Genomic DNA, 20,873 nt, shown 5'->3' on the forward strand with positions numbered 1-20,873 from the left:
AGAAAGTAAGGCTAATTTTGAATGCTGGTTCGAAGAATAATGCAACAGTTTTAATGTCAACAATAGATGTTTTTCAAATGAAAAGCTAAAAATTAAAATAAAAATATGTATAATTCATCATTTCCTTTTGGTGATTAGTAAGTATTTCACTGTATTCTCACAAATGTAAACAATATGAATGTGAGTATTTGGGCTGCAGCTGTTGATTATTGTTACAATCAGTGAACAGAGCACTATAATCAATTGATTAATTGATTAGTTACATAAGCTTTTTCCCTTTCCTTTGAAGGGTTTGGATCTGAAATACAATAAAGTGGTAAGTGTACAAAAGCTGGTTACAGTTACATATTTATATACTTCAGTAAACTCTATTGCATTTCTAGCTGCTGTCCTATAGTCTGACTTAAACAATGGCATAAAAAATAGATTATTTCACCAGTAATGATAAAGCTTTGTAATACGTAAAACAACATTGCTTCATTATCGTAAAAATACTGTCCAAAGACATGCATGCTAGGTTAATTAGTTACTCCAAATTGTCCCTAGAAGTGAGTGGTAGTTTGTCTCTCTGTGTTGACCTGTGATGGACTGGTGACCTGTACCCTTCTTCTCATCCACTGATTTCTGGGATAGGCTCCAGCGTCCCATGATCCTGAATTGGACTAAGCAGTTAAGAAAATGGATAGATAAGAATAAATGAAAAAGTTTTTTCTTCAATTTAATTTGTGTGTCTAAAACAGAGAAAACTACAATGTATATAAATAAATAAATGCAGTTAATAATTTGTTTCAATAAGTTGACTAGAGAACATTTTTGTTCCATATACCTAAAATATTTATATATTTTAATTCTCTTTAAAGACAATAACGTATATATTTAATTTTACACAGCCATGTTCTTAAAAGATCTGAATTCTGGTTTAGACTGGAACCTTCAGCACAGTCCTGCTGTACTTTATGCAACACAACAGCTTATCAAAGTTTAATCCATTTTTCCTGTTTTCACATTTATATTCACTTAGTAAAATACAGAAAACCCTTTCAAAACTAGATGCAGCTACACTGGCAGTGGTGCTGCTAACATAATGTCCCATATATCAGCGATAAGCTACACATCTCACGTGAAATTAATTTGGATGCAGCAGCAGCAGATTTTAAAAGGTTCAATTCTGTTGTTCGCTTGTAAAATGACGCAGGTTTTCTAACTTAACTGTACAATTAGCACTAGCTAGGAGGAGAAGGAAAAATAAAACAACACTTGCTTGCCGTTACCAGGAGCAACCAGTTTCCCATTTTTAGGCACACTGAGCAAACACTATTACACATGCCAAAGATTAAGAGGTAATTATTTGTGACAGCCTCGGCTGAGTCATGCGTTCCTTGTTGTTTAAAATAGACTTTTCATGCAGATATGTTTTGAATGTGAGATTTATTACATTTCATCTATGAAGATGAAGCTCAGTTGACACAGATATCGATCAGATATTGACTAGCGTCATTCCTCCAGACCTAAATATGATAACACTTACCTTTGAACTGTCGGAATGTGAACATCCAATGCAAGAAAAGTTTGATGGGTGACATTAGATCAGGAGAGATTACATTGTATTAACTAAAAGTTGCTTCATCAGCTTCAAGGAGAGCTCAACTCTGGCCTAAGTTGTCTGCATTTCTTTCTTTGACTCACATGCAATTAAGATAATTACTTTCAATACTTATACTATCTGCAATGGAGGATTCCACAACAATAGAGGGAGATTTTGTATAGCATACTGTATGACAGGGTCTGCTTTTTGCATGTTATATGAATAATTACACTCATACATAGATTTGTGACTTTTTTTCATTGAAGGGAGCAGGTATTCTTATTGCTTCTGGAGTTTGTTAGGAGTTGAAAAAGAAATGAGGGATTTGCAATCCTCTCAGTGCAAAAGTGGGACCTTGATCGGTTGGTGAGAGCATTTATATTGCAAACTGCATGCAAGTTGTATGCTGACCTTCAACAGCATCAGTGGTTTACATGTTATATTCACTTTAGCTTTGACCATGGCAGTAACAGATCACACAATTGTAATATATTAGACCAGTGTTTTGTGTATCATCAATTGAAGGATGAAGTAGTTATTCAGAAAGGTTAAGAGTGCAGACAAGGAGTTTGAGTTGTATTTTGCTCTGAGGGCAAAAATTCATACTTCTTATCTACAAATCATGATCTTCAAGGACATGTGTGATCATAGCCCAGGGAGATATATATAGATATTTGTGAGATATATGTATGTATGGATGTATGCATATATATATATATATATATATATATATATATATATATATATATATATATATATATATATATATATATATATATATATATATATATATATATATATATATATATATATATATATATATATATATATATCTATATATGGTTTAAAGCTTCCTACAGGGACATACTCATGCTGGCGAAGACTGTCTGCAATATTCATTATTTTACCAAAGTCTTTTCTTTATATGTTCTGGTTCTGGTTCTGCAGCAGCGCTTACATGACTCTTGTTGTCTTGTTTACAGTCGGAAGTTCTTAGAAGGTAGTTTTGTTTAGCTGCATTAGTCCAGTCAGAGTTAATGTTTTTGTTTTACAGCTAATCTCTTAACCTGATAGAAGGCAACAGCTGCAGCTTGAAGTTCTTTTATAGCATAATAGGAAATTTTAGAGACATGAGGTACTGAACATGAGGCAGTGGTGGCTTTCTATTGCTAATGGCATATTTTTGTGAACAAGTAAATGAGCAATTCAAACATGTGTATTAGAAACACCCATTTCTTTTTCATTCCTGTTTCTTAATGTAACCTGTCTGTCAAATTTGTTAGCGTGCTAAAATGTGCCTATGTGAAAATATTACAGCTTGGACTGTGTACATGTATTGAGAATGAGCCTGTGTCCAATTAATACACACATTGTGAAGCTGATGTGGGATCCTTTGTTTCTCCTCAGCATGAATTCTGCAGCGGACAGCCAGTGTCAATAGAGCTTCATGCATAACTGTCTACTTGAACAGTTTTGTAACATGTAACATGTACTTTTTAACATAATTAAAATTTCTGGCACCTACCTTTGTGACAGGATAATTATTACTTTTAAAATATGTCTTGTTCCTGTGGTCTGTGTGAATCCGTTATCTGCACCCCCCACCCCCAATATCTTACTATCTGACTGTGTAGTTGTTCCCAGTGTTCTCCTTGCTTTCCTCTCTTCTGCTCTGCAACAGACTTAAATAACAGGACAACGATAAAGGGCTTTCTTGTAATCTCAGAAGTATAATTATCTTTATTATAGGAGTCTCTGGAGTATTTGTAGTGCACCAGGTTGTTAACTGGGAGCAGTATTGTACAGTATTCATTTCAATTTTGGTGCAGATAGAACTAACTTTTACTCCTGTTCATTTTGGATCAGTAAAAGTAGAGTAAGAAAATATTTGGTATTACAGTCACTTAAAAGAATAGCTGGCCACTTTGACATATTTATAGCTATCAAACATTCATGAAACACATTAAAACATATCTAAACATTTCATTTGTACTAATATTGTAGGGCAGACTTGCTCTATTAAAGATATAATAATTTGATAATATAATTTGTACAGTATATAGGACCATGATAATATATAGTATTATGTCCTTACCCTGACAACATTATCCTGAACCGGTAAAGTCTTTTTGTTCTTGATTTTAGATGAGGATTTTTTTGTGGAAACAATAAGGTGCATACACTGTTCACCCCTTTTATTGTGACGGTTTAGTACTTTAAGTATTTAAAAAAATCAACCTTGTTTGCACTCTGCATTGTTCTCTCCGAACCTTTGCATGGAAAGAGTAAGGATTATTGATGCAAGTAAGTCAGTGTTAGGTGTGTATTTCAATCAAAATGTCAGTGGATGTAATCAGAGAGCAATCTTTCCACATCAATCCTGTTAAGTAGTCTGGGGTTGGGCTGTAGCTGTTGGGCCACTCTGTCTAGCCATGCTGCAAAAGATCAACCTCATCCAGATAGAGCTTGGTTCTTTTTTCCTTCAGGACTGCTGGCCCATAAGAACATTGTGCTTACACTCAGCAAGGAGTGGATTAACCCTCAAAATAACAAAGCTTTATTAAATCGCAAATTTTCCTCAGACTCTTTCACCTCTCTTTGGCGGCAAGTTTTCCTAACAAGCCCCTTACTGCACCCCTCTGCCCTGATTCTGGGCCCCTGATAATGTGATGACCCGCTTATTCCTGCCACTCTTTCACCTGATTGGTTGTTTAGACTGTCTCACAGTATTGTGCAGCACATAACTGTTTGGGATAGAGGAATAGGATATCTGTGTTTATGTTCATATTATTCAGAATAAATAAATAGCTTAAAGCATAAACAAATATTGAAAAAAAGGAAAAGCTTTTTCAGCGTTCTTTGAGATTGCTGATTTAGCATTATTTCAGTGCTAAACTTGACTTACTGTAGCACCATTAAACTTTTGTCTCAAAGTTACTTTTTATTCAGAGTTTTCTTGCAGTAACCTTTAAAAAGTTTTCTTTTAGAGAGTATTGCTCCTGAATCATTGCTTCATTTTCTTCAATACAAATAAAAATGAGAGGTAAACAAGCCAATAAGTTGCACAGTCAGTCACCACCTTTAACATGCTGAGGAAAATATAAACAAACCTAAAAATGGAGAATTGGGTTTCTTGTCATTTCTTGTGGCAAGCAATAGAAAAAGTTGGAAAGTAAAGAGAAAGCGTTTGAAAGTAAACCCTTCTTTCACTTTTTTTCTTGTCCTCTGTCAGATCCTGCTCAAGTTCCTTTCATTTTCACTCTTGAATTGGGGTAATTAACTCTCATGACACACTATGCAAAGTAATCTGATCTGCGCTTTAGCTCTATGTGCATTAGTTTAAAAGTCTGATTCACTGGTCTCTTAGCTTCTCTCACACTATACACCCGCCTAATGTTGGCGTTTATCCCTGATTTTAATGAGATCGACTATAGGAATGATGCTATACTCTAAATAATACAGAACAGATTAAATCTTCAATGACTGACTGGTGCTGCTTTCAAAGAGATGAAAATATTAATAACTGAAACTTTGGGGTTATATGAAGCTGAAAATTTGTAAGATAGAAATGGTTGAGTTTACAGCTTTTGAAAAATTCCATAATTACGTTCTCTTTCCTCTTTGCTCATATGTACTTGCTCAAAAATAACTTGTATGATCTTGTTTTGTCGTAGATAAAAGATTTGTATTTTGCAAATTATGTGATAATTGCTTTAGATCCATAACAACCCAGTATTGCCTGGCCAAGGTGACAAAAGCCAAGTGAAAGAAAAAGACAGAGGCGGTTTCTGAGTGGTAACAAAGTCCTATTTTGAAAAGATTTCATAAGTCGTAAAAGAACAAAAGTTCAAGCGAAGGAGATGGAATGCAAATGCCTTGTTTTTCCCATGGATGCTAGACTGAGGGGCTGTCTGGTGACATAGTGGTTAGCTATGTGTTAGCTAACTGTGGCCTCACAGCAAGAAGGTTTGATCCTCAGCTGAGGCAAGGCTTGGAGAGTGGCCTTTCTGTGTGGAGTTTTCATGTTCTCCCTGTGTATATGTGGGCTCTCTCCAGGTACTCTGACTTCCTCCCACCATCCAAACCTAACATACATGTCCTTGGACATGTATTTTTAAGCTGTATGTAAGTTGTACCATATTTCTGTCATCAAATTGCCTTGCAAGAGCTCATGTCAGCCCAGTTATTGGGTTGACATGAGCTCAACCCAATAACTGGGTTATTGGTAGGTGCCCTACATCTTGTCCACTGCTGTGGTCAAGCAAGTGTTACATACTTGTTAGACATGCATGTTAGGTTGGTTGTACATTCATTCACCGCTTAATCCAATTCAGGGTTGTGGGGAAGCTGGCTTTGGCGACAGGCAGGGTACACCCTGGACAGCTCTCCTGTCCATCGCAGGGCCACACAGACAAACAACCACTCACTCCTATGGGCGGTTTAGAGTAACCAATTAACCTAACATGCATGTCTTTGGATGGTGTGAGGAAGTGGGAGAGAACCCACACATACACTGGGAGAACATGCAAACTCCACACAGAAAGGCCACTGACCAAACCCCTCCCCAGCCAAGGATTGAACCAGTGACCTTCTTGCTGTGAGGCCACAGTGCTAACCACTGTTCCACCGTGCAGACGGGTTTAGGTTGATTGGTTACTCTAAATTGCCCATAGGAGTGAGTGTGAGTGGTTATTTGTTTCTGTGTGGCCCTGCGATGGACTCGCGAGCTGTCCAGGGTGTACCCTGCCTTTTGCCCGAAGACTGCTGGGATAGACTCCAGCTTCCCCGGGAGCCTTCATTGGATTAAGCGTTTAGAATAATGAATGAATGATGTTTCAGTTTCAGGCAGGTGAACCATATCTTATGATGTGCAGAGGTCCCACAGTTGATTCAGTTGACTCCAGTCAGCAGTGGCCTTAATATTTTCAGGATTATTTGCATGCTGAGTTACTTTCCAGGCGTAAAGTAAATATTAAATCAGTTTGTCAGACTTATAGAGTGTATTTGTAAGATTTATTTATTTATTAGATTTAATTGAGGTCAGCGTATCCCTGAAAATAGCAAGTGCACCTCATGTTTTGAATGACTATTTTTGGTATTGTTTTGGCCCAAGATATCTTTTTCAGAGCATTACACTGGGGCATTCTTTGCCTGACAGTTTACAGAGCTATCAGCATGTTTCTGAGGTCAGTGGCTGGCCAGGGACATTCCAACTACTCCCACGGCAACCACTGGGGCAAGACGGACGAGTTGTTGTTCCATTCAGCTGCTGGTGCCCTGACTAGATACCTGATAATTTGAGGATAAAGATTTTCTAATGTGTACATGCAGAATAATGCATCTACAGGATTGGATGCAATGTATTGATGGAATATAAGTGTGTGAACATGGTTAGATGCTACAGTAGATTCTAGCACTGAGATGGCTGCAGTTCTGCATTTTGTTGCAGGTTTGGGCATCTATGGCTGAGGTTTGTCACGTTTCTTGAAAAATTGGCAAAAGAAAGTCAATATCATGAATTCAATTTGTTAAATGTTCTCTTGCTGTTATTGGTGTGGTTATTGGTATGTTAGATTATCAAACAAATAGTAAGCATTAGCTTGGTACTGTTAAACATATAACTTTACCAGTTCGTACAGCTCATGAAACAAACCAGCAACACTTCAAAACACTTTCCAGTGAATTATGTCAAAACCGAATTGGCTGTGAATCAGTGGTCAGGATGTCTAAGGTTCAGCGTAATAGTGAAGATTTCTGTGAGAAAAGTGTAATGGCAGATCCTGCAGAAGAGGCTGAGGAAGTCTCTCACACACACAGAAGTAGTTTCTCCAGGTACCAGATAAGCTAAAGTAATAACTGCCATCTCAGCTAATTTCAGCTCTGTATTGAATGTGCCACCAGTGGTATTCATGGCAAGATTTCTGGCTGAGTGTATTGCCTGTCTCACTCTTTTACACCCCCTTTTTTATTCTTTTGGTCTTATTTCTTTTGTCTTACTTCTCTGAAGGTTCTTTCTACGTTTTTCAGTTCTGATAAGTGGGGTCATGACTAATGCCTGACATTCTGAAACTATAAAGCACCAAGTTTAACCACCTTTTATGGATAATTGCTAAGCCTCTTACACAAGTAAACATCTCCATATACCTGTTAATCGGCGTCTTCCTCCTGTTTGTTCTGTTTTGTGCAGAAAGAAAGACAAACTCAGTCTGAAAGGAAAAATGAAAATTGTGAATGGTATTCTGTTTATGTGCTGCTCCAGTGATGTTGGCGCTTTCCCCCTTCAAACTTTTACTGTTCAAAGTATAGCATTTGTTGCATGAGTGAGACATCTTCATCAGATGACCATTACCTAAGTGGCCATCCTATACATATCCAGCCAACGTATGATGTTGCTCAAACAATGACACAGACAGACAAATTTGCAGAACTGTTTAAGTTTCAGGTCTTTTCTTATCAGAGATGCCATGTGGGTTTGTGGTAGAAAAGCCACTTCTGTGTTCTCATGGCAGGGTTTTTCTGATGTTTTTCTGATCATCAAGTTTGACTGTAAAGATTGAATGAATAAAGTGATGCTCACTACAGGACCTCCTCCACACACTTTTTGGAATTGTAGCCATAGAGCTAAATCTGAGGATTTTGTCCCTTATGTTCTAAGAGCCATTACAGCAACTTTTGGCAAAGTCCTAAGATGTTATCTTGTTTTTTTTTTTTTTTTAAATTGTGCTCTCTGACTAACCATTCTGCCATAAAGACATTATAAGTGCAGTGTTTTTAGTTGGCTTGTTGTCAGGTTCTTCCATTTCTATCAAATAATCAGTACAAATAACCAATTATCACTACATTCATAGTGATAATTGGTTATCTGTCCTTAATTACTTGTACAGTGACATCCTGGAAATTGTTTGGTGGTTTCAAGCTTTTTTTCCAGTTTGGAATAACAGTGATTCCATAAATTTTAGACTCTAAGGCTGTGTCCCAATGTCCATGCAAGTCCCTAACCTTACATAGAGCTAAACTATATAGCTCACTGCATACCCATATGTTGGCAGTATGGACACAAAGCTGGCTTTTTTCTCCTCGTCACATATCACATGACTACCGACTGTCATCACGCCAACCAACTTGTGGCTCCTAATCCAATCCAAATTCATGTGAAAATATTGTCTTTTCTTATATTGTATTTTATTCTTTCTTCGTTGGGTATCTATTCAATAAATAAGGACATACAATGAACGATCAAAGTGTTTTTCTTTCAATCTGCTTTGATGTCCATGTCACTTGCACCACTTTGTGTGCCTGCCCGCAATGCATTGTAGTCTATATTGACCCCCTTTAGTGACCATTGATGCTCACTAATGTTCAAGATGCATTGTGGGTAATTTTTTTTTTCTCTCTGGACATTCGGACACCCCTAGACAATGGCGCGATCACTAAATAGAGTATTATATAGGGAATAGTGTGGACATTAGGATGTTCTTCACTTTGTCCTGATCTGTGCTGGGACATAATCCCGTTTTGTTGATCTACAGTTTTGTGTTATTCACTCTAACATACTACATCAGCTGCAAGGTCATATACAGACTGGCATTTCTAATTACAAGTGTGTCTGTGTTCCTCTTTACTTCCAGTTAATCCAGTTAGGTGCAGGTAGATTTGGCTCAGTTTGTAGAATGATCTCAGGGATTGCTGAGTATTCGGTTACAATGTCACTAAATCTAAAGTAATGTCAGTAATATTTCCCACCTACGTTACAAACCTCTCCAAAATTAGAGTTGTTTTTATCTTGAAAACTTGAAAAAGATCTGAAACTTTTTCTCTGTGCTGTAATTAAAGATTGCCAGATCCCTTCAATGATAGATCCCACTTGAGACAATGAAGTAAGCAATCCAATTTCCCAGTGTCTCTTTGTGCCATTGCTTGACTTATTAAGATTGACCACATAAATTTTGAATGGGCTCAGTGAGGAACAAGAAAACAGTTGGCTTTCCTGCAGTACAAACATCAGTGTATTGGCACAGGAACAAATGGACAGAAGCTCATTTGCATGAAGCATTACATATGCAAGTTGACAGCTACTTCAAAGCCTGGACATTTTAGTTGCTCGCTTCTTGTGAATGTTCTCAGTTCAAACTTGTGCCTTGATTTGTCTACAGATGCACTTTTTGGTGTGTTAACCTATTTTTCTCTTTGTAAAAATGAGGGGAATAAACAGGAGCAATATCGTAAGATACATAGATTATTTTTGACGCTTTGATTATATAATGACTGAACTGAGATTCATATGGTGGAAAATTCACAGATGTTTACAAAACATGACATGGGTTGTATAGAGTGTTGTAATTCAAACAGGAATGCTTTGCTTGAAATTCTTCATTTCCATGCAAGCCATTTTTAACCAATGATTTACAAACATTAAGACACAAATGTGAGTGTTTGTTGAATGACATTCTGAAATTCTCTCACGATTTATCTCAACTCATGTGATTACAATCTAACTTTAGCTCAATACTCAAGAGCTGTAGAAAAAGAATGTTTCTGATCTGTAAAAACCTTGCATGAGAAAAAGAAAATAGTTTACTCTTAAGCTATAACATTCATGATCAAGCTGCACAGCAGCATAATGTCCATTAAGCTAAAAGTTATAAAGTGGAAAAAAATCTTGAACAGAACGTTAATCACATTTTTTTAAAAAAAATATTGTAATGGAAACATGTTTTTTTCTCAATTTTGTATCAGCACTATCTATGTTATATAAATGTTAAAAGGCCACACTGTATTTGGCACTATAGACATGTCTGCACTGAAAAATTAATGAGACTTTTTCAATCAAATCAAAGAGAGTATACCCAGTGATGGTACTCAATAAAGAACAGAAGACCCTCCACATTATACATAGCTTTAGATCTTTTTCTATATGCCCACTTTTTAAAGTCTTCGCTTTAGACTGAAAATAGTTCACTGATGATGATTGTACAAGACGACCTAGTACATCTCTGAAAGGAATACTTTTGTCTATTTTACCTTTGTAAAATATAAAAAAGTAAACAATTTATCACTTTGCTGATTTGTGATACTATTTGGTATATTGCAAGCACTAAAGGTCACACAGGTCAATGTCATATTTGCAGAAATGTTTCTTGCAAGACTAGACACCTTTTTTTTCAACATCAAACAGTATTGATCCGTTTACCTAACATACATATTTCTGGACCATGGGAGACAGTCAAGAGTATTCTGAGATCATTCAAGGAGGCACCAGAGTAACCACCACACTGCTGTCTTGTCTGATTAAGAAGGAGAATAATTGAGATAAATTACAAGTGAACAACTTGTTGGAAATGAGACATAAGGAGATACAGGGTGAGTCACTCCTTGGTACTTCAACAACATAACTGTATGGCTGGCTGGTTGGCTTCTCAGGGTGTCTATTTTTGGAATGGAGGAAGCCCCCTCTTACTCCTGTTGTCCAGCGCGATGACTCTTCTCCTAGCCTTCTGCTTACTTGCTGTGTCTACTGTGCTAGAAGAGTGCTTCACACTTCCACAGTGAAACCAGAGCTATGCCTTCAGCCTCCTGCCTTACCATGTCCTTTGGGCTATTTTTACTCCAGCAGAGGCTACTTTTGCTAAACCCATACCACAGCCTACTGAACTGGAGCTGAGGCCATGTATTGCCATGTGTGGTTCTGTGTAGGTGTATGTACATGGTTGTGCGATAAAACATCATTTAAAGATATTTGCACAAAATAGCCTCTAAAAACAGCTTGATACTTAATGTAATGCTTGCCAATATCAAGTATGCAATACATATGCACTATATATATATATATATATATATATATATATATATATATATATATATATATATATATATATATATATATATATATATATATATATATATATATATATATATATATATATATATATATATATATATATATATATATATATATATATATATATGTATATATATATATATATATATATATATATATATATATGTATATGTATATATATATATGTATGTATATATATATATATATATATATATATATATATATATATATATATATATATATATATATATATGTATATATATATGTATATATGTATATATATATATATATATATATATATATATATAGTTGCTGGCGATTATTGTACAAATGTTCAACAGGTTTTGAGCTCTTATTTAGCTCTCATTTTTAGAATTGCATGATTTCTCACATCAGCAAGACAGCAAAAGTACCACTAATCAAAGGGAAGCCAGACTCTCTCGCTTTACCAGCGTAGAGTTGCTCTGTATTGAGCATATAGAGCACTCCAGTCTGGCGTGCCAGGCTAGTACTGCACACCATGTTAATTTTCTTCTGTTGCGTTCGCTCTACTGAACACTTCCGGACATTGTAGGCTGCTGCTTTACTGCCGTCACGTCCGTCATTTTTCTGATTGGTTTACTCCACACTTGTTGTCCCGCCCTAGAAATCTGTTGATGCGAGTGACTCCCCAGACCCTATGCTGGTACAGTGAGAGAGTTTGGCTTGTCAGGCTATCAGATTCTATCAATAATTCACGTTTGCCGTTTTCAAAGGGCAACTGATTGTAAAACTGTGGAACACAAGCTAGAAAAAAAGTAAACAAACATAAACCTTCCATGTTCAGCATTTGTTGGACCCCAGCCGGAAGGTTTTGCTCCTCTGGTTGGACTTTTTATATTTTTTTCCTTTTTGCCTCTTATGGTTTTCTCCTAATTTTTTCTGTTTTTTTCTGTAGTCCTGTGCAATGCTTGTTAGATAATGACTCTAAATTGGCCATAAGTGTTAAAGTGACCTTTACACACATTTTCATTAGAAGGATTAAATTTAGACTGCAGACTATTCTTAGAATGTGGAAGAGACAAAAAAAGGAGATGGAAGCAAAACTGCCAGATGTGTGTAAAAGTTAAAGCTATGAAACACTTTTTTGCCACCTTGTCTTTTCCTGTATTCATTGTTATTTATTAATGCTTCTTTTTAAAATGGTAAACTGAATAATAAATCCTTCTTTTCTTTTTTTTTTTTTGTTTAAGACTCTTTACAGTATCAGTGGGAATGACTAATAGATGAATGAAAATCTTTAAATTTGGTTTATGAATTCGAAAACTACTCCAGCTGTGCTTGGTCACCCATGTCAATGTGTTAGTGCACAGCTGGAAAGAATTACATCCCCTTTCTGCCCCCAGCTGCTGCTGAAATTATACCCACTCCTCCCAGAATAGCCACATTAGGACAATAAAATAGCCAATAAGCCATTATTACATTTATCATGTTAGGACCGCTTTCTGTACAAAAGAGCTGGATGGGCTCTGTATATGAGCTGAGAAACAACCTTTTGACAGTTTGACAGCTACAGTTTTTGATTTGTTTTCTAACTTCTGTTTTCTCTAAATAACGATGCGTCATCTCGTGCCTCATCTTACTTTATCATCTAATTCTCCCCCCTTCTCGCTTTTTCTCTCCCGCAGTGAAGTACATTAAGGAGATGTCTGCCTTCTTTAAAAGCTCTGGGTCCTCTGGAGCAGCCCTCCCGTGGGATTCTCCCCCTTCTACACCTCAAAGGGGCCCTGAACTCTCCCCTGCTGAGGTGAAAGAGCCTCGCAGCATCCCACTGAAGATGTGCCAAGTTTCACGGAAACAGTGCCCCCCAGACACAGAAAATAGGTACTACAAGTCAAATACTTTCTGTTAAATGTCACTTTTTATCCAACTGATGCATTTGTGAGGGAAAAAAAACAGCCCTGAAAGTAATCATATGCCTTTAAAGTTTATTGTAAAAGGGACTTGTTTTTATTTTGTACTCACATATGCTCTTTGTTAATATTTAAAACTCCGTCTCTACCCTGAGCTTTAATCTTTGCCATTTGACTTCTGTTTTTCCAACTCCTTCATGTCTCTCCTCCTATCATCTCATTTGCCAGGTATTTTGAGGTGATTTCATCCAACAGAAAGAACTCTGTGTTCCTGCGAGCTAAAGACCCAGCCATGGCTCAGTCCTGGTACAACGCCATTCAGGCTGGCACCGCCAACCTGTTACCACGAGTAAAGGAAGAGATGAAGAGCATGAGGCCTGGCATGGAGGTCAAACATCTGGGCTGGATTACAGAGCAGGTATGGAAGGATGCTGCTGTACATGAGAAGTAGAGCTAAATTGACCCGGTGTTTGTCTGTGTTTGGAATATTTGGTCTGGTGATGATGCTCTGATTTGTCCCGGTAAATAATACAAGTTTCCATGCCTGCTTCTCATTTTTCTGTTTCTTGGACAGTCAATTAGTTTTTGTTTTAATGTGTAGACAGCAACACAGATTTACACGACACAGACACAAACACAAAACCACATTTAAATGCCTTGAGTGCATTTTAAATCTAATGTTTATTTGAATGTTTATTTGTAAATATGTTATATTATTCTTGACTACCCACCAACTTGGATTGGGGACGTAAAATGTCTTAATTCCAGATTCTAGCCGATATCTACTGGTACTTCCTATTTAATCATTTATGATGATTGTTATAATACGAAATAAGATTAATTGTATTTTCCATTCAAGATGTGAGTTATGTGGTGGTGTACGGAGATCATGCTGTTATCCATAAAACCATCAAGAATTACAAAAAAAGTGCTTACCCTCCTGTATGGTGATCCTTTGATCAACATTGTCATATTTTGATCCACCATACAAGTATTGTAAAGAGTGGAGCGACTTGTTTTCAACCTACCAGGTAATTAAGGGCCAGGGATAAAAAATAGATCATCTGAAAGAGAATTGGTCAAACAACAAAAACCCTTTTTAATTTTCTCCTTGTGCAACTGTCCATGTAAACAAATGCATTTTGGGATTATACCACAAAGAAACTTTTAGTTGTCTGGATTATCTAACCCTAATGTGTATCAAATCTTATCTGGGTAAATTAACCCCAGTTTTCTAATGTGCCTTGATTTGTCCACAGATGCACTTTTGATGGATTTGGAGCCAAAAACGATTAATCCAGAATTAGAAACAAACAAACAAAAAGTAAGAAATTCTGGCAGAGAGGAATACAGCAGCTCCCGTCAAAGCAGGGGAGAACAATGAAAAAACTAAGTGGAATCATATAAAGAATAAACTGGTTCAAATCACCTACACATCATTACATCTGAAGTTTATTTAACAATTTAGTATTGTATATTTGAATAAATTTGGGTGTTTCAGGTTTACTAAGGCATGTTGAGTCTTTCTCCATGTGATCCAGTACTGTTTTAAAGGATTTTTGCATTCAGTAAGCAGCTAAATTAACAAACATTAAACTCATCCAAACCAACCAGTGGGCTTATTTTAAATGTCTAGGTTTGTTTTCTAGGATCCACACTCTGAAAGACTAAATTAAAAGGATTTTAGTTACACACTACTTTTAATTACTTATTTAAAACATTTTAATAGGATTAATGTTAATTTGCTAGTTTGATGTGGAAATAATAAATCTGACCAGTAGTTTTGTCGAGGTTTAAATGATTCATCTTAATGTAACACGATTTTTTTTATATGTGCAGTTGTCTCAGGGTCCAGAGAAGCCTGTACTAGCAGTGTTGACTGAGAACGACCTGCTCTTGTATCCCTCCTTTCCTGAAAGCAAAGAGAGCCTATACAACCCCACCAAGAGTCACCGTCTCATCACCACCAGGTTCCCTGCATTCATTTCTACACTCATACATATAACACGTGACATATGACAGTTGTTTCCTTTTTTCATTTTTAATATATAGTTTTGTCACATGAGCTGAGAAAATCTCCACTCCACCCTGTAGAGCTCAGGCCTTTCAATGGTTCACTCTTTCCATAACTGTGTTTTTGGACATTTTGTGTCATGACATCCCATTTATTTGGAAAACATTAGTGTTAGTTGAACCTCTGAGTCATGTTTTTCCCTCCCTTTTATACTCTGCTGTGCACTCCACACCTCACTTTCCATCCCTCCAACAGTTCTGACCACTAATTCTTAATTCCACTCTCTCTCTGCCACAGTCTTGTGATCTTTTCCTCTCTCCCCCTCCTCCAGATTGGTCCACTCTGGACCTGGAAAAAGCTCTCCTCTATTTGACTCTGAGCTGTCGTTTGGCCTTCGTTTGGGCACCAAACAGGGCGTGGAAACTCATGTGTTCAGGGTGGATTCCGCCAAAGAGCTGTCCACCTGGACTCATCTGCTTGTGGATGGCTGCCACAACGCTGCAGAGCTCATCAAGGAGGTCACAGCGGGTAAAAAGATCTGTTTCTCTCTTTATGCTTGTAGCACACTCAGGCGGAAAGTGTAGTTCATTTTCCATGAACTGTCTAAAATCCCACGGGATTGTTCTAAAATATGTTTCCCTCAATAATGTTAATTTGTGGATGGCATTGGAGGATGGCAGAATCAGGGCTCAAGAAATAAGAATTGTTGCAAAATACGTCTGTACAAGTTCCCGTTTGAAGCTGTTGGTTTCTGATCTGTCTTATAGTGACTTAACTATCTAAACTTTCTTCACTAATTATAAAAAATATATTTAAAGAAGAAATTGACAATAATATCAGTTCATTTTGACACACAAACGGTTATAAAAACAGAGCATTTTTCCTTTCTACATTAACTTCTGAAATAAAAAGCCATGAAAAACAGCTTTTCAAATCAAAACTGTTATGAAGGGACAATAAATAATAACAAATGAGAGTAAAAGGGAATTCTGTCTGCCCAAACATCAAACTTCTATCGGTTTTCGTAATGATTGATGGGTCTTTTATAAGGATCCAAGAGAGATGCAGTAGAGGGTGCCTGCATATTTTCAATACAGTCCAAATCAAAAGTTTTTCTGAGCGCAATGATAAAAAGCCTGTCCTCTTTTGCAAAATTTCCTTTGTAGATTTAGTCTTTAAGAAATGAGTTTTAAAAAAAACATCAGTCTCAAGCTGTCCATGTGGTTTCTAGTTCACGATCTGTGCTGAACAGCTTGTCTTACTTGATGCACAAAATATTGCCACCATATCTGTCATGCATCACTTCAGAAACGGCGCAGTGCAGTAATATTGCTGTACTGCCCTCTGCTGGTTGTTAGAAGTTGTGCACATACTTTTAGACACCTACAGAAAATGGTTGTTTTGATATAAATTTCTGAAGGTTACATACATTAAAATTTAGATCCATTATCATCTTCTAATTATTTATTTTAACATAAGTTTTTTTTGTCCTATAACATATTAAAGTACCATTGTTATAGAAGACAGCTGCCTCCTCTTGTACAACCTTCATAATAATCTGTCTTTTCTGTCTTTGCAGCCTGCAGTTGGAATGGAAAAGAGTGCACCCTTGGAGTCCACATCGATGACGGTTTCACAATATTCACGGAAGAAATGGGTGTCAGGAAAAGTGTTCTCCAGCAGCCCTTCGAGCGCCTCCGAATGTCCTCAGATGATGGCGTTCGTATGATGTTCCTGGACTTTGGAGGCCCTGAGGCAGAGATTGTAAGCTCCATTGTAAACATTTAATTGAATTTATAGAGTAGTTACAGCATTACCACCGTAAATGATGCTGTTATGTAAAACAAATCAAACATTAGAGTAAAACTGGGACATGAGGCTATTATCTAAACACTTTCATCAAAGCCTAAATCTGAGTGATCTTTGTGGAAAATTGGAAAAATTCCTTTGACTGATAAAAACTACAGGATGTGATCAAAACTAAAGAAAATACACTGAGTTTGAAAGTTCATTCTTTTACAAAAGTCACTGTCTGGTCACATATTGATACAAAATAAAAAGTAATTGGAGTTTTTTCCCATTGACAGCCACTACATCCTTGCTAGAATATGATGCTAATGTTGAGCATTACACGCTGTTTTTTAATGCTTACCCACTAAATACCTTTCCTATATAAAGTGGCTGATTTTTGCTCCTGTCTTTCTTCTCAGCAACTTGACCTCCACTGCTGTCCAAAGACCCTAGTCTTCATCATCCACTCTTTCCTGTCCGCTAAAGTCAAGCGTCTTGGCCTCCTGGCATGATAAAAGCCATTCATCAGAAAACATCCCAATAGGAATACTGAGTTAAACATAAAGCCTCTGAAGACTCTTGACAATGAGGCTCGGGAAAATATACTGACAAGCCCTTCCTTTCCAGCCTCCCTAAGGCCTCTAAAGCTCATCTTATATGGTCAGGTACCCTTGAGGTTTTACTTGTGTAAGTAAAGAGAGCTACAAAGATGATGGACATTTGTTGAATTTGTAGATGTGAAAAAAAAAAATCTGTTTTTACACTTGGTGCAAGTCAGTAGCCACTTTAGGGGTCTGGCATCTGTCAAAGCTGTCTAAGTCGGTCATAACACACGATGATGGCAAACTGTGACTATGACAGGCTGTATCTTAATGTTTCTAAGCTTGAAGCCCCGACCTTTTTTTTTTTTTTTTAGTCATTTTTAGTTTTATTTTGAGTCACAGCAGGCCTTTGTCATAAGAATCTTTTCATCTTTCAATCTCTGCTTTCTGTGTTGTGAGCAGACAAAACAAAGTTTATTTCACAAGTATCCTGATTGATGTTGGACAAACAGATTTTATGTAAAAAGCAGCTTTAGTGGAGTGACAGGATGACGCGACTGATTGCTGCATGATCAATACGTGCAGACAATGTACAACTAGAGTGACATGCTGTTTATGTGGACTGTTTAGTTGCCCTTGTGTAGAGCTATTCTATGCAAGACGCAACAGGATTTTCAAGATGGCATACAAGGTTTTCAGTACAGCTAAACAACTTATTTTATGTGGTTTTTGTGTTTTAACCCTACTCTTTAGGTAAGACATAACAAAGGGAATAACAGCTTGTTATATTATAAAATGTAATTTTTTTAATAGTGTTAATATGTAAGCAATAAATTACATAATACATATAAAATGAAAAGACAAACCACATTGAATAACGAGTATTATAAATGTAGTTTTGGTTCATAACATAACATCCTTTGTGAAGTACATGCTTGCTTTCATGCTTGCACTGGCAAAGGTTCTCTTATTTTTTTATTTATTGCAAGATGAAATACAGTTTCCTTCAAGAGTACCATCAGCTGAGATGACAAAAAGCCTTCTTCAGGCAGTTTATACACAATTTGTCCAACATTTAATTATGTCAGCTCAAATTCCAAATGAGATATGTTGTTTACTTCATACATTTTGTCATCATTTACTTCTTTACTGGTTGTTCTTTCTGAACATTTGCAGTTTGAGGCCTTTTTTCCTCTCCCCCAACATGACACAGACTTGTATTAATATATATTTCAAAGCTAAAAGTTGTTTGCTTCAAGAATAAAATGTATTGTATATTCTTATTTAAACAAAGGTGTGCCTTGCAGGGTTGTTTGTATATAAACATGCAATAAAATTTGTAAACTTTTATTGTTGTAAACCTTTTTCGTTTGTTCATTTCTAAATCCTCTCTTCGTTTCTTTTGTGCCTCAGTCATGGAAAAGTAAACAAAAGCCTCTTTCTGTCCTGAAATTGGAGGTATTTAAACACCTCAATCTTTGTAAGTATTCTGAAATAAGCAACACACAACCCACCACACTATAAAAAATGGTTGGAAAAAAAAAAAAAAAGATTTCCTGGCCGAAAATGACCGCAAAATTTTACTGTTAAAGATAGGAGATGTTATTCATGAGCGTTTTTTACTATGTTGTATAACATCCCCTCCACTCCAATTTTTAGCCAATTCATTAAATTATCAGACACAAAAAGAAGAAAAATTTAGTCACCAATGGAACAAATGGGACTGAAGAAAAAAACATCCAATGAGTTTAACCGACCTGTTCTAAACGATTGGATAATAATGTGTCTATAAAACTGAGCTGCCATTTGCCCCTCCCCCTCAACCCTTCAGGAACAAGCTGTGTTTCTGGGGTTTGGAGGCGTGGCTTTGGGTGGGATGTCTGAAAAAAGGCGTTTGGATTTTGAATTGTATATTTTCAAGTGTACTTTGCTCTAACAATTTTTTTAGGATCACCTACCCTACCTTGAAAAGACATTTATGCTGATCGAAAATTGGAAGATTCTCTACTGTCCCAGTATGTGCACCATTACATTCACAGACATGTCTGTTGAGCTAAAAATAGAAAATGTTGTACTTCTATTGTATGTATAACTAGTTAAACACAACAATGATACAACGCTGGACAAGATAATAGTTGTATAAAAATTAATAGATTTTCTTGAAATGATAACAAGTGACAGAATTAAATGTTCTAAATACAGCTGTTAGGTCTTATTCATAATAATTTCAACTCACAGTGAAACACTGAAGCTAGGTGTGGTGCGCATCCCGTCCTGTACTATCCACTGCACTCATGGTGCCAACTTTGATATTTAAACAGACTTGAACATTCCAACAACATTATCAAAAAATCAACATAAAACAGGCAATTAAACACACTACTCCAATTTAGAGGGCCTCAATTACCTTTGGTAAAATCCCTGCTGAATATGGATTACTCATGAGCCTCTGCGGCCCTTGCAGACTTGCTGATGCGGATCTGTCCATTTGGAGAAAAGTGGATGTCATTATCATACTAAAGCTATATGAGTAACTTTATTGTTAGTAGAAAAACAAACTTAGATTACTCCACAACACAGAACTCCAGATATGTTTGAATTTGAGAAGAGTTCAAGTTTTTAAGATGCAATGAGAAAATAAAAAAAGATAAAATAAATAGAAAAAAATACAGTTAAAGCTGTTAAGAAGCTAAAACAGGAAATCCCTTCGAATTTTCAAGGTATGCTTGACCCTATTTTTATTAACTTACCTTGGAGTGCTCCGTGCATTGTTCACCCACACTGCTTCTGGAGAACGAATAGGGTTAAGCAGGAGTTGGCTAAAACTTAAATGCTAATCAAATGCGTTTGATTGTCAGTGAGTTCAATCACTGCTAAATAAGTTTAAGTTTAGACACCTTTCTGGTGTGGAGCATTCTAGTTTTCTCAGTAACCATCACACTCTCCCTATCAACAGCTGATTCTGCACCCATCTTACAACCTACCTGTACTGTGAGCCTGTTCCAGCAAAAAAGAAAGTCTAATCTTGACTTTGTCCAGTATCTGTCTTCCTTGTCCTCGCTACCTTTCATAATACCTTCCTGCTGAATTAGCTAAATTGGCCAGTGTGTTTATATTTGCTTGCAAGCATGTGACACGTTGTATAAAGGCAGAAAACACTAAGTTTGGGAAGAATTAGCTGTAAAGTGTGAATTCTCTGTGAATTCTCAGC

The 20,873-nt window shown here is 36.6% G+C and overlaps 1 protein-coding gene across 1 annotated transcript in view; it reads left to right on the top strand.

The window, feature by feature from the left end:
• The window catches only part of snta1 (syntrophin, alpha 1), a 31,866-nt gene extending 12,862 nt beyond the window's left edge, over nt 1-19,004 (top strand). Inside the window, exons 3-8 of the mRNA XM_079241766.1 lie at nt 13,091-13,286; nt 13,544-13,733; nt 15,155-15,285; nt 15,661-15,857; nt 16,909-17,093; nt 17,540-19,004. Of these exons, the coding sequence (XP_079097892.1) occupies nt 13,091-13,286; nt 13,544-13,733; nt 15,155-15,285; nt 15,661-15,857; nt 16,909-17,093; nt 17,540-17,632 (992 nt within the window). The 3' untranslated portion in view covers nt 17,633-19,004. The remainder of the gene's footprint in view (nt 1-13,090; nt 13,287-13,543; nt 13,734-15,154; nt 15,286-15,660; nt 15,858-16,908; nt 17,094-17,539) is intronic.
• The last annotated feature ends 1,869 nt before the right edge of the window (nt 19,005-20,873 follow it).

The sequence above is a fragment of the Telmatherina bonti genome (assembly GCF_933228915.1).
Source record: "Telmatherina bonti genome assembly, chromosome: 6".
Lineage (NCBI taxonomy): Eukaryota > Metazoa > Chordata > Actinopteri > Atheriniformes > Telmatherinidae > Telmatherina > Telmatherina bonti.